At 45.1% G+C, this 13,030-nt stretch overlaps 2 protein-coding genes across 2 annotated transcripts; both read left to right on the top strand.

Annotated features, from left to right (window-relative positions):
- Nucleotides 1–76: 76 nt before the first annotated feature.
- Nucleotides 77–2,172, top strand: ndufaf4 (NADH:ubiquinone oxidoreductase complex assembly factor 4; the record flags this gene model as incomplete). The annotated part of the gene is made up of 3 exons (XM_079290679.1): nucleotides 77–221; nucleotides 373–470; nucleotides 1,214–2,172. 3 exons carry the CDS (start codon nucleotides 77–79, stop codon nucleotides 1,517–1,519), a joined length of 549 nt encoding a protein of 182 aa, XP_079146805.1. The 3' UTR covers nucleotides 1,520–2,172.
- A 2,121-nt stretch (nucleotides 2,173–4,293) lies between these two features.
- On the top strand, nucleotides 4,294–12,082 carry gpr63 (G protein-coupled receptor 63). The gene is made up of 2 exons (XM_079291533.1): nucleotides 4,294–4,572; nucleotides 8,824–12,082. Exon 2 carries the CDS (start codon nucleotides 8,939–8,941, stop codon nucleotides 10,136–10,138), a length of 1,200 nt encoding a protein of 399 aa, XP_079147659.1. The 5' UTR covers nucleotides 4,294–4,572; nucleotides 8,824–8,938; the 3' UTR covers nucleotides 10,139–12,082.
- Nucleotides 12,083–13,030: the final 948 nt, after the last annotated feature.

Raw genomic sequence — 13,030 nt, 5'->3', positions numbered from 1 at the left:
CACTCTAAGATGAACGTTCTCGCTCGCCGTCGACAGTTTGAATAAACTTTATTGACAGCGGGGTAAATCCGGTAATATGTCAAACATGGGGGCACGGGTAGCGCGTATGTTCCGGAATTTCAACCTAGAAAACCGCGTACACCGAGAAATCTCCAAGGAAAAGCCGCGAGCAGCACCCCGATACGAGGCCAACCTCCCGCCCTCCGCCGGCAGCTCTGAGGGTGAGTGTTTGAAACCTCCGCTAGCTTGTGTGACTGTCTCCTCCAGTGTACACACTGGTACATGATGTTGATTCACCAGCCTCAGACGTAACGTTACCAAGTAGGCTTTGCAGTGACTGTTGACGAGCAGCATGCTGTGTGTTTGTTTCAGCGGTGGAGACGACGGACTCAATCAGCCAGAAGAACGACCCTCTGCTGACCCTCCTGAAGTCCGTGTACGTTGAGTCGAAAGATCCGGCAGCGGCAGAGGTCAGACCGGGACACTGATTGTGTCACATTTGTAAATGTCTCTAATGATGGAGGGGTACTTTAGCCAATTGATTTGATTCATTCGAGATAAATTACAGAAGGCTCTCGTGTTATTAGGCTATGGACCATTTCACAGTTGTGAAGTGGAAAAAGACTCCTGTGTCCCCTGGTCAAAAATGGCTACACTATTGACAGTTAACTTGTAGGCTAAATGCTATATGATGCAATGGTTTTGTGCTTTTGGTGGATTATAGCCCTTGTAGCAAGAAAAACATCAATGACCTCACGTTTGGTAATAGCAGCTGCACTAACCGTTTTGGCCACTTGAGGGCAGTGCTCCACGATTAGTTTAAAATCGCTCTCGGCTCGACATATTACAGCCTCGTAAAGCTGATACAACTAGCCTAGCGCGTTAGCAAAAGCTCCCAACATGGCGGCGTAAATTTACAGTCATTGTTTATACAAAAGAAAAAGAGCCAAATACCAACTAAAAGCAGGACAAAAGTTAGCAAAATCCAGTCTTTGACACTGTAACCTCTTCACATACAGTTTTTTTTTAACGTTTAAACGCATTGCATCATTACGTTTTCTTTTTTTTCTCAAAGCTTGACACACTTTGTATTTAAACCTGGCCTTATGGTGTTAGTAGGCGAAGAACACAAGTCACTACGGACCATGTCCGTAGTGAATTTATTTGATTTCCAGCCAATAGACTCGTTTCCTTCTGCTTAATCTGTGCACAGGACTCAAAGGACGTGACGGCGGGTGACGAGGCGGAGCGGCGGCCGCTGAGATTCAGTTTACCGGGGGAACCGTACGGCCTGGTGGCGCTCGAAGATGTTCCCAAAGGCAAGCTGACCATCGTCGAGGCCCTGAAGGCCCTGGGCAGCCACCAGCGTCAGCCTCAGACATGGACGCCGGGAAAGATCGCTCAGGAATATTCTCTGGACTTGAAGGACACAAAAGCTCTTCTGGAGTTCTTCGTCCCCTTCCAGGTTCACATCATACCACCCAAGACTGACAGTGCCAAGCAGATAAAGGCTTCGTAGGACCGGGTCGTAGGTGAATGGCAGACATATTAGACAAAATATGACCAGACTTATTTATGTGCGTCAATACATTGCATTGTGAGAGCGACATGACTGTAACTGATTGAGTGTCTCAAGCCTCAAGTTTGTACCCAATGTAGGGTTTATGTAGATGGATTCATGGGATGCTGTATGTCTAAGGTTGAGTTATTGATCTATAGAAAACAAAGAAATGAATAAATAAGTACCAGTATTTTATTTAAAACATTTCGTCTTCATAGTGCCTTTGATGATTCCTCTATGATAAAATACAATGATGTTCATACTCAAGATCCCACATTTTGAAAGAGCCAGAGGTCCAAAACCTGGTTTGAAGGAATAGTTCCACATTTTGGGAGGAGATTGAGAAGGAAATCTCATGTCTGTTGTTGGTACGGCACTGGAGCCAGGATGGGGTTAGCCTAGCTTAGCATAAAACTAGAAGAAGAAAAATGGTTGCATCTCGTAACTTCCTCTAAAATGGCAAATTATCGTTTTTACATTTTTGTTTTTGTCCAGAGGAAACGGATAAGATATCATGTTAAAAAAATTACCTTTAGAAGTGTTGGTAGGTGTATTTTTTTTAAACTATCTGATTCCCCCTACTTCCAGTGGCCATGCTAAGCTAAGCTACCAATGTCCTAACTCCAGCTCTGTACTGTTGCCCTCTTCACTCAGAAAGAAACGTTTTAAACGATTGCTCCATGGTGGAGAAGACCCCAGACTATATAGCAGCATATCTGCCAAGCCCAAAATCTGCGCATATCATACAGCCATTTATTTTAACATAAGTAGAAGATACTTTGAAGCTGTTAGCATCAGCATGCTTGTTTATCAGTTATTAATTCAACTATGCAGTCTTGTATTTATTAGGTTTGTCTAATTGCTGATCCAATCCATGTGTGACAACCCCAGAGTTTTGGCTGAAGTGCCTTTTGTGTTTGTGTCATTTCCCACACAGCCGCCCGACAGTGACGTCACTTACAGGCTAACACAGACAGCATTGTTACTCCACTGTGGCTTCCAATGGTAGATTTATATTAGATATCCTGGACTGGGTTTTGGATAAAGAAAGAAAATAATGTCGATAGCTAACAAAAGACTGATTGCTTTTCCACCACGCATTCAATTAAGTGGTAGGCAAACAGTGGCCTGTGGGCCAAATCCGGCCTGTTGGCAAACATACTGGCCTCTTTGACACAAGCTGAAATTTAGATCATCGGTTATGGAAATCCAAGATAACAACAAGCCATTAAAGATTTACATATAATCAAGTACAATGCTTCCTACTGTCACATGTCAAGATATATATCTTCATAGCGTGTCCCACAGAGACATTTATTTATGTTATTTCAGGTGTTGCATCCCTTGTTTAAAGTGGCTGTAATGGGTTCTGTCAATTATTAATACCTTTTACTCAAGTCATTTGGAGTCAACCAAGTCCCAATTCTGCACTGTAACCAGCAGCCATCAATGTCGTGCTTGAATCATATTAAAATAATGTTCGTAGCCCACAGACAGTAGATGGCATTCTGATAACGCTGAGTTTACTTTAGCCATAACAGGCTCAGTTTGTCATCTATGCCACCCACCACGCGCACTCGCACGTGCCCAAAAACAGCACTTCCTCCAGTCGGGCCACGCCCATTTGGATACAATTTGTCGTTTCTATTGGACGATGCTCAAAACGGGGCGTGTGCCACGAACAGTCCGCTCCTGCCCATGCAACTGGCTTCTGTGGGTGTCAGTTATCGCTGAATACAAAGCTGCGTCAAGCTAACTACAGAGAGCGCGGATGCTGCCCGAAGCGCTGATGTTTTCCTTCAAAATAAGAGTCGCTTTTTAGCAAGATTAGCTCGTCCAGAAAAAGGAGCTGCAGCTAGGCTATAGATATTAAACAAAACATGGTGGAATGTGTGTCTCCAGAAAATAATGTTTGAAAATAATAGCTGTCAGTAACTAATTTAATCCTTTTTTTGATGTACATATTTTAGTGCATTTAAATCTAAATCTTATTACGCTTTCGCTCGAACATAAATTGCAAAGCATTCTAGTCTGCACCTGCGCAATAGTCAGATGTATGCCCTTTCATGCTGACTATATGCAACTGTCACTGCGAGGAGATATTTGTGTACTTTCACTTAAGTAGCTGTAACTTTAGTTGCCTAGTATGTGCAGCCATGTGTTGAGGTCATGGGTATTATTCATCCCCTCAGCACTATAGCTCACTTACCCACTAAAGACATTTTCAACCAGCCATCAACCAATCTCTATAGATTCATTTTGTATACCTTCTGAGAAATATGTCCCTACATGTTTAAAGTGGTCTGGCATTTATTCGTGTGAAGAATATTAAACATTAAATTCAATTCATTTATTTTTTTTACAAAAATGTCCATACTACCCAAAGCAGTTGAAGAAATGTCTCTTTTTCTGAAAGCGCAGTCTTAACATGCCGTTCTTTGGATTAGAGTCCACTCTGCGTCTACCCCTCCTTATTTTGAAAAGTCCAGACAGGAAGGTGCGCGTGTGTACGCTCGGTGCCTTGCCGCGGATCACGGAAAGCCCGAAAGTGAGCGTAGTTTGTAACAGTGTGGTGATAATTTGGACCGCATACATACAGTACATAGCCTGATGCTTTCCTTGCTTGAGGAGGGGCCGCTCACATCTGACATCTGGTGAAAAAATAACCTCAATATTTACCCACTCTTAAAAAAAAAACCCGTGGATAATCAGCGCGGTTTCTCTCGTGCTACTCTGGAAACAAAAGCGAGACTAACCAAATGCGAATTTTACTTTTATCTCCAGTTGTGTGCGTGTAGTGGCAGCCCCGGCGGTTATTAAAATAACACAGCTACAGGGCCTAAACGTTGCATTTCGGGGGGAGAAAGCCATCACCGGCCCACTTGTTCGGTAGAAGAACCGCTTACAACGAGGGAGGAGGAACACATTTTGGGCGGCGAGATGCACCATTTGGAGGACTGAGCCGCAGCACTTCAGCCGCTCCGGAGCTTCAACATGGGGGAATGAAGCAGGTAAATATCGAACACAACCGTCTGCATGTCAACAACACCGTGTTATTGCTCTTATATGTCGGGGCCAAATCTCGAAAACGAAGACTTAAACACCCACTGCCCTCGCCTCGTCCACGGAGATGTCGCTAACTCTCCGCGGACTCTCCGTGAATCACTGGTTTTTGTCGTCTCAACCATTTTTGCTGCTGGCGTGACAACGGCAACAGTCGAAGCTATTCGGATATCGGAATCAAAATAAGCTCGTGCGGCGTCCAAAATACACGCGCTGACACACGGAGAGAGCCGCTGAGGTTGGCCTGTAATGGCTCTTACTGGTGGTCGATGAAGTGAAAGCCTGGTCTGAATGAGCTGTAATTGTATTTGGTGTGGGTTTTATTTTTTCTCCAATATTTGAGTTCATTTTCAGACTCTCCTCACAGATTTAGCAGTCAGGTGTTGCAATGCTCGGATGTGATTTGACCATGTGATTATAATTCAGTCTCTAGGGACACCACCACCATCCAACAAATGCCCACTTTGCAACTTGCAATTAGCATTTCATTAGAGTCAGAATACAGCCCTGATTTATATGTGCCGTGTATAACAACACCTGCCAAACTTCATGCACTAAAGTGAACAAAAACTAGGCCTGGTGCATGAAAACAAAACATTTCCTTCATAGGATGAAATGACTATTAATCAGAGACATCTTTTAATTTTAAATGTATTTGGTGATTTCTGAATCTCAAAAGTTACGTTACGTAAAGAAATCAAGTGGTACTGCTTTTTTTTTTTTTTGAAATGGTGACTGCAATAATTAAAATATTTCAACGCTTTCAATTCAGTCGTTGATAAACTTGACATTATTATTATTAGAATATTACTTATTTTAATTTTATTATTTATTATTTATTCTTTGTCTCGATCCGTGCTTGTAATTGTGTAATGGCAGATTTAATCTTCAGTGTATTCAATTTGGCAAATTAATTTCTCTCCACAGACTTTATTATATAATCTGCTGTAACTATTCATCTCCATTTAAATATGCAGAAATCGCATGTCATTAAGTGAGACCGACGCATCATTATTGCTTAACCACGCCACCTGGAATAAACCAGGTACGCTCTCTGCCAGGCTGCTATTGCCGTAAACCAGGATGTCTCCCCACCGTGGACTAACTGTGCCGGTTTACAGCACACATTTCGTCTCCTCATTATACTTCCTAGAGATAAAAGGCTACAAGATGTGGCTGAAAACCACTCGGCATATTCTCCCTGCAAATCTCCATCGCATAATTGCGTTGCCACGTTCAGTATTTGAACAATTCACAGTGTTTTTTGTTTTTTTTCTTGTTTTTTTTCCAACGTCAAGTACCCGAACATCCATTTTTTTTCACTGCAGGTTTACTTGATTGCTCGGAGGCTGAAGTGGCTATTTTTGAACATGTAAAGGTCACCCTACCCTGAAAGGAAAGAGACGTGGCGTTACCTTCAGCGAAGGTAACGCCACGAGGACGGTCCTTTTAGAAAATGTGCCGTGTACGGATGCGAGGTGAATGCAGCAGGAAGTAGGCCAACGTTAAACCAGTTGCCCTCATTCACCAGGGCTTCATTGTGACGAAGCAGCTGCGGATAACACGCTTGTCATCATCATATGATCTGAATAAAGCAAAGTCTTCACCAGCCCGTTTGTCTCCTCACTAACGCCTGTTTGTCTCCTCACTGCAGCCTGTTTGTCTCCTCACTACAGCCCGTTTGTCTCCTCACTACAGCCCGTTTGTCTCCTCACTACAGCCCGTTTGTCTCCTCACTGCAGCCTGTTTGTCTCCTCACTACAGCCTGTTTGTCTCCTCACTACAGCCTGTTTGTCTCCTCACTACAGCCTGTTTGTCTCCTCACTACAGCCCGTTTGTCTCCTCACTACAGCCCGTTTGTCTCCTCACTACAGCCCGTTTGTCTCCTCACTGCAGCCCGTTTGTCTCCTCACTGCAGCCCGTTTGTCTCCTCACTACAGCCCGTTTGTCTCCTCACTGCAGCCCGTTTGTCTCCTCACTACAGCCCGTTTGTCTCCTCACTACAGCCCGTTTGTCTCCTCACTACAGCCCGTTTGTCTCCTCACTGCAGCCCGTTTGTCTCCTCACTACAGCCCGTTTGTCTCCTCACTACAGCCCGTTTGTCTCCTCACTGCAGCCTGTTTGTCTCCTCACTACAGCCTGTTTGTCTCCTCACTACAGCCCGTTTGTCTCCTCACTACAGCCCGTTTGTCTCCTCACTACAGCCCGTTTGTCTCCTCACTACAGCCAGTTTGTCTCCTCACTACAGCCCGTTTGTCTCCTCACTACAGCCCGTTTGTCTCCTCACTGCAGCCCGTTTGTCTCCTCACTGCAGCCCGTTTGTCTCCTCACTGCAGCCCGTTTGTCTCCTCACTGCAGCCCGTTTGTCTCCTCACTGCAGCCCGTTTGTCTCCTCACTGCAGCCCGTTTGTCTCCTCACTGCAGCCCGTTTGTCTCCTCACTGCAGCCCGTTTGTCTCCTCACTGCAGCCCGTTTGTCTCCTCACTGCAGCCCGTTTGTCTCCTCACTGCAGCCCGTTTGTCTCCTCACTGCAGCCCGTTTGTCTCCTCACTGCAGCCCGTTTGTCTCCTCACTGCAGCCCGTTTGTCTCCTCACTGCAGCCCGTTTGTCTCCTCACTGCAGCCCGTTTGTCTCCTCACTGCAGCCCGTTTGTCTCCTCACTGCAGCCCGTTTGTCTCCTCACTGCAGCCCGTTTGTCTCCTCACTGCAGCCCGTTTGTCTCCTCACTGCAGCCCGTTTGTCTCCTCACTGCAGCCCGTTTGTCTCTTCACTACAGCCCGTTTGTCTCCTGACTACAGCCCGTTTGTCTCTTCACTACAGCCCGTTTGTCTCCTGACTGCAGCCCGTTTGTCTCCTGACTGCAGCCAGTTTGTCTCCTCACTGCAGCCTGTTTGTCTCCTCACTGCAGCCCGTTTGTCTCCTGACTGCAGCCAGTTTGTCTCCTGACTGCAGCCTGTTTGTCTCTTCACTACAGCCCGTTTGTCTCCTGACTGCAGCCCGTTTGTCTCCTGACTGCAGCCCGTTTGTCTCCTGTGCAAATGAATCATTTGGTACTTCCAACAGGACTGTTTTCTACACAGCACATTTATAATTTGGCATTTTGCTGCTTATTGTAAATGAAGCCAGGCGGTCTGAAATAACAGCGTCCAATGTTTATACAAGTGATAAGGGTGTTTTATTGCAGCATTTGACTTGTCCCCAGTTGAACATTGGCTGTTTGTTGCTGGCAGCAGTTAAGAAAAGCACTTTAAAAGGGTTTCTTATCACATCTTCAGGCAAACATGGGGAGATGTTTTCATTCTTTCTCGGCCAATGCTTACGAGTTGCATTGTTGTGAAATGCACTATTCTTTCTCTTTCTGAGACGACCTGAGAGGACATGCCTGTGTGTTAAGTGCTGTTGTCAGGACAGGGTTAGCCTAGCTGAGCATACACAATGGCTAGCATGGCTCTGTCCAAAGTGTAGAAAGTATGCCTACCAACGCTTCTAAAGATCACTAATCAACATGTATCTCGTTTGTTTCATTCACACACAAAGACGTTAGATGTTCTCTGAAAACGTCAATTTGTGGTTCTCACCTTGTATCTTCGTGTATAGGTTAAACAAATGAGCTTTAAATTCTTGAAGAAGACTTTTTCTCGCGTGCCGGGGAAGAAGTGAGCACACGACCGGATTTTGCGGTCTTCCATCCCCGCGGATGCATGCGAGAAAAACAACGTTTTTCTCAAGACTTCGAGGTAACACAGGGTTGAGTGATTGAAATGGTAATTTTAGGTCAAATTATTCAGCCGGCACACATTTTCTGATGTACCGAGTCCCAGAGAATTCTCTAAAAAAACAAAGGGAAGACTTAAGTGTGCGAGTTCCACGGTTCATTTCATCTTTAATCATGACATTGTAATTGAATCCCTCGTGCTTTGATACCTACAAAATTGGAAGCTGAACAAATTGTGATTATCTTCTGTTAAAGGAAGGGAAGCAGTCTGCGTAAAGAAATCAATTGAAATGGCTGCAAACCCTTTGAGCACTACGTTTAGCATCCAAACACTGCTTTAAGTGTCTAGTCATCACAACTTCAATGGGTGTTTCCATTGTAATCTGCTGTAATCTGATCTCAGACTTTTTTTTATTTTATTTTATTTTTTATTTTTATTTTTATACTTACTTGGCACTCACTACGTTGTTGTGTACATTTTTAGGGTCTTGCAGCCATGGAGACGCTGCCATGTTGCGTGAGGCCGGGAATATCCGCACCTACGGCGTCACGTTTAACGTGAGCTCACCAGCGACGATGCCGGTCCGCCCTGGGGAAGAATGGTTCACTCCACTACTGTTCCGGAAGCGGGGGACGTCAACGCCAGTCTCTGCTGCCTCGTCACGGGGCTGCTGAACCTCTCCGCCAGGCCGTCGATGGATAACGTCTCCGCGGGCTCCTGGTCGTCCCCGGAGCCGGCCACGGTGCCGGCGAGCCAGACGGGTGTTGGCCTGCCCCTGCAGGTCTTCTTCTGTGTCGCCATGGTCGCCGTCCTGCTCCTGGCTCTGCTGGGGAACATGGTGGTGTGCCTGATGGTGTACCAGAGATCCGCCATGCGCTCGGCCATCAACATCCTGTTGGCGAGCCTGGCGTTCGCGGACATGATGCTGGCCGTCCTGAACATGCCCTTCGCCCTGGTCACCGTCGTGACCACCCGGTGGATTTTCGGGGATGTTTTCTGCCGCGTTTCGGCCATGCTCTTTTGGTTCTTCGTGATGGAGGGCGTGGCCATACTGCTTATAATAAGCATAGACCGTTTCCTCATTATTGTCCAGAAGCAAGATAAGCTGAGCCCACAGAGAGCTAAAGTGCTCATAGTGGTCACTTGGGGACTCTCTTTCGTTTTCTCTTTCCCCCTGGCTGTCGGTTCCCCTCCCTTACAGATCCCCCCCAGGGCCCCTCAGTGTGTATTCGGATACAGCGTTGAGCCCGGTTACCACACCTATGTGTTGGTAATAATGCTAGCCTTCTTCTTCTTCCCCTTCATGGTCATGCTGTACACGTTCATGGGGATCCTGAACACCATCCGCCACAACGCCATCCGCATCCACAGCCACCCGGACAGCATCTGTCTGAGCCAGGCCAGCAAACTGGGCCTGCTGAGCCTCCAGAGGCCCTTCCAAATGAACATAGACATGAGCTTCAAGACCCGTGCCTTCACCACCATCCTCGTCCTCTTCTCCGTGTTTACAGTGTGCTGGGCCCCCTTCACCGCCTACAGTTTGGTAGCCACCTTCAGCGACGGCTTCTACCACAGAGACAGCTTTTTTCAAATCAGCACGTGGGTCCTGTGGTTGTGCTACCTCAAGTCGGCCCTCAACCCTCTCATTTACTACTGGCGGATCAAGAAGTTCCGCGACGCCTGCCTCGACCTGATGCCCAAGTACTTCAAGTTTCTTCCTCAGCTGCCGGGCAACACGAAGAGGCGCATACAGCCGAGCGCGGTGTACGTGTGCGGAGAGCATCGCTCGGTGGTCTAAAGGAAAGAAATCCACCCTTAAGCACTGTTAAAAAACATAATGTACCTTGCAGTTCTGGACCTGTTGTGTTGTTTGGTGGTAAACGTGTCCAGAGTGAAATCAGCACTGCATTAAGAAAAAGACAAGGGCCTGGGGGGGGCCTGTTGCTACGGGTACCAGTGAGAAAATGAACCACAATCCAGGAAGTTTTACTTTGTGTCAAACATCGGTGGTACCGAAACATTTATTCACCGTGGTTTTTATCATAATATCTTTATTATTATTGTTTTGAACTGTAATAGGTCCAAATAGTACATTCTTGAAGACTATAAACATGATTTTCTAAAGAACCCTTTTTTCACTTGACAAAATAAGCCAAATGTGTTCAACACAAACCGCTGAACAAGAACTTTGCTGAAATGAAGATACAGCATAAAATTGGCAAAATGTAAATCGGATACTGCGACAAAATATGAACTTAAACTTTTTTTTAGGGGAGGGCCTTCTGACAACAACTTAACAAATCTGAACACAGTGCACACAATATAGTCTGTGCTAGAAGGCATTGAGTTCAACCCCCCGCTCGACTTGAAAGTTTACTCGTCGCCATTTTCTCCCCTACATTGACGACTGCGAGGTAAATGGCGGAGTTGAACTGTTCTCACTACAGATGAATCCACTAGTGCACGCTTTGATCAGATGACATTGCGAGAGTTGAGTCAGGGTCAATTTTATTTTTTTTGTCCGGACGACCTCGCATTTCCTCTCTCCGGCCCTGTGCATTGAAAAGCCCTGCAGTGTTTTAATGCAGTGCTGATGTCGGTCTGACTCACCGTTGTCATCGTAGGTTCAGCAACAATGTATGACGGTTCTCAGTAGGTCATGGGACATCAGATTGGCCGAGGCAACTGGACTTACTGTGTGGAAGGCCTTTTTTTTTTTGCATTCAATCAAAGAGGCTTCATCACTGGTGAAACCTACAGTTGTCATACCTCTCGTTGTGGCCGGGTTCCTTCGCCATTTGCTTCCCATTTTGAAAAAAACGTGTTGGCTGCTGGTGCAGGCACAGTACCATGCTTCATTTTTACAGTTACAGTTTACAGCAGGTGATTTAGAATTGAAGTTTTTAGATTTGAATCCTGATGCAAAATCTGCGCTGGTCTTGTACCACTGGGAGTCCAGTTGCCTTTTGAGTGTGTGTGTGTGTGTGTGTGTGTGTGTGGGGAGACCTTTTCATTCATTTCATTGTGCGGGCTGTTTTGTCTCAAACAGCAGACCAAGCAACGGGTACAATTGCCTTTGATTTAGTAAGTGTAGATAAAGGACCATGTATCTCTTTTATACAGGCGGCGGAGACGCGCACCTCCACCACCGGCCTCTTCAGTAGAAAGGCTCGATGATGGTACCAGAAGGTTGTTTTTTCCAATGCCAACATTCTCTCGTGTCAAAACACAAGCTTTTTGCCGAAAGTCAAAAGTTGGCAAAGTGTTTTTTGAAATCGGGAACTAGAAGTCAAGAATACAAAATTGTCCAAATATTTGACGCCAGCTTTTGATAATTGTCAGTTTTCATTGCTTGGTTCTACCGACACGTTGCTTTCGGAAAACAAAAGGTATTTAAAATTTGAGCTCTATATATTCGGTAGACCAAGATGCAGCGCTGAGACATTTCCAGCTGAGAAATACTCCCTTGGGTGAACTTGCTGTGTTGCTCTCGTAATGCGACGGCCACGGCTCTTTCTCCGCCGACTCGACACAAAGTACAAACGACTTCTCTGAGGATGGTGGGGGAGGTCATTCTGGGAAATAAAAGGACCGGTTGAACTGAAGTATAGTCTTCTGAAGGAACCTGTAAAAAAGTCAATGAAAACACTTTTATAACTCCTAGAATGCACTGAACGGCACATACTGTGTGAGAGTATAAAACGGGTGATTTTGTGTTTGTTCGATATTGTACTAAGAAGACAGGCGCTGCTGGGGTCGACTTGACTTTTCTTGCCACTGGAATAACGAGTTTTGGGGGGGGGGGGGGGCGACTGTGTTTTAGCTGCGTAGAACTTGTTTTATGGGGCATGTAAATTGAATAGCTTCAATGGAATTTTGAATATGGTCAGAAAGTGGCCGCGACACATTTGGACGTGTGTATTTCTATTTAAATGTTTTGGGTGTGCCTATTGATTAGTCCATTTGCCAGTCAGAATGCTGCTATATCTGGTGAAAATGTGCAATTTTAGTGTACTGTACTGTTGAATGTAATAAAGAAATGGACATTTCTTACCTTGGTAAACTATCTTAAGTGTTTTTTATGTGTGCACCAATCAGTTCAGGTTAAGGTCATTGTTGGGTTGGGTGTAGACGAGGAGACAAAAGGACTCCCTATGAGCTGGCGGTACAAACTTTGAGGCTTTCTCGAATTGTTAAATTCAGATAAATTATTTTCTACAACAGCACTTGCTATTGGAATTTGAAAATGTAATTTCAACAAAAACAAACAATTCAATTATTAGCATGCAGATATCCAAAACTTCACATTTTTATTTTACATAATACATCATGCTATGTCTGTTTTCCAGTGGTGTATAGTAACGAAGTAGAAATACTTTGTTACTGTACTTAAGTCGTTTTTTTGGATATCTGTACTTTACTTTACTATTTATATTTTTGTTTACTTTTACTTTTACTTCACTACATTTTGCAAAGAAAACTGATACTTTTACTCCGATACATTTCCCCTGAAACCTTCGTTACTCGCTACAAAATCAAATCTATCTTTAGAAACAAAATGAATCATGAGAGCAGCGTCGGGGACTGTGGTGGAACACAGACTGCAAGCCAGCAGGTTTGGTGAATCAGTGGTCCTAGCAGCAAGTTAAATCATTGGTTCATCACGTTAATGCGCAATTGCAAACAAGTG

Source organism: Melanostigma gelatinosum (assembly GCF_949748355.1).
Source record: "Melanostigma gelatinosum genome assembly, chromosome: 19".
Lineage (NCBI taxonomy): Eukaryota > Metazoa > Chordata > Actinopteri > Perciformes > Zoarcidae > Melanostigma > Melanostigma gelatinosum.
The sequence above is the reverse complement of the archived record's forward strand: the minus strand, read 5'-3'. Positions and strand labels throughout refer to the sequence as shown.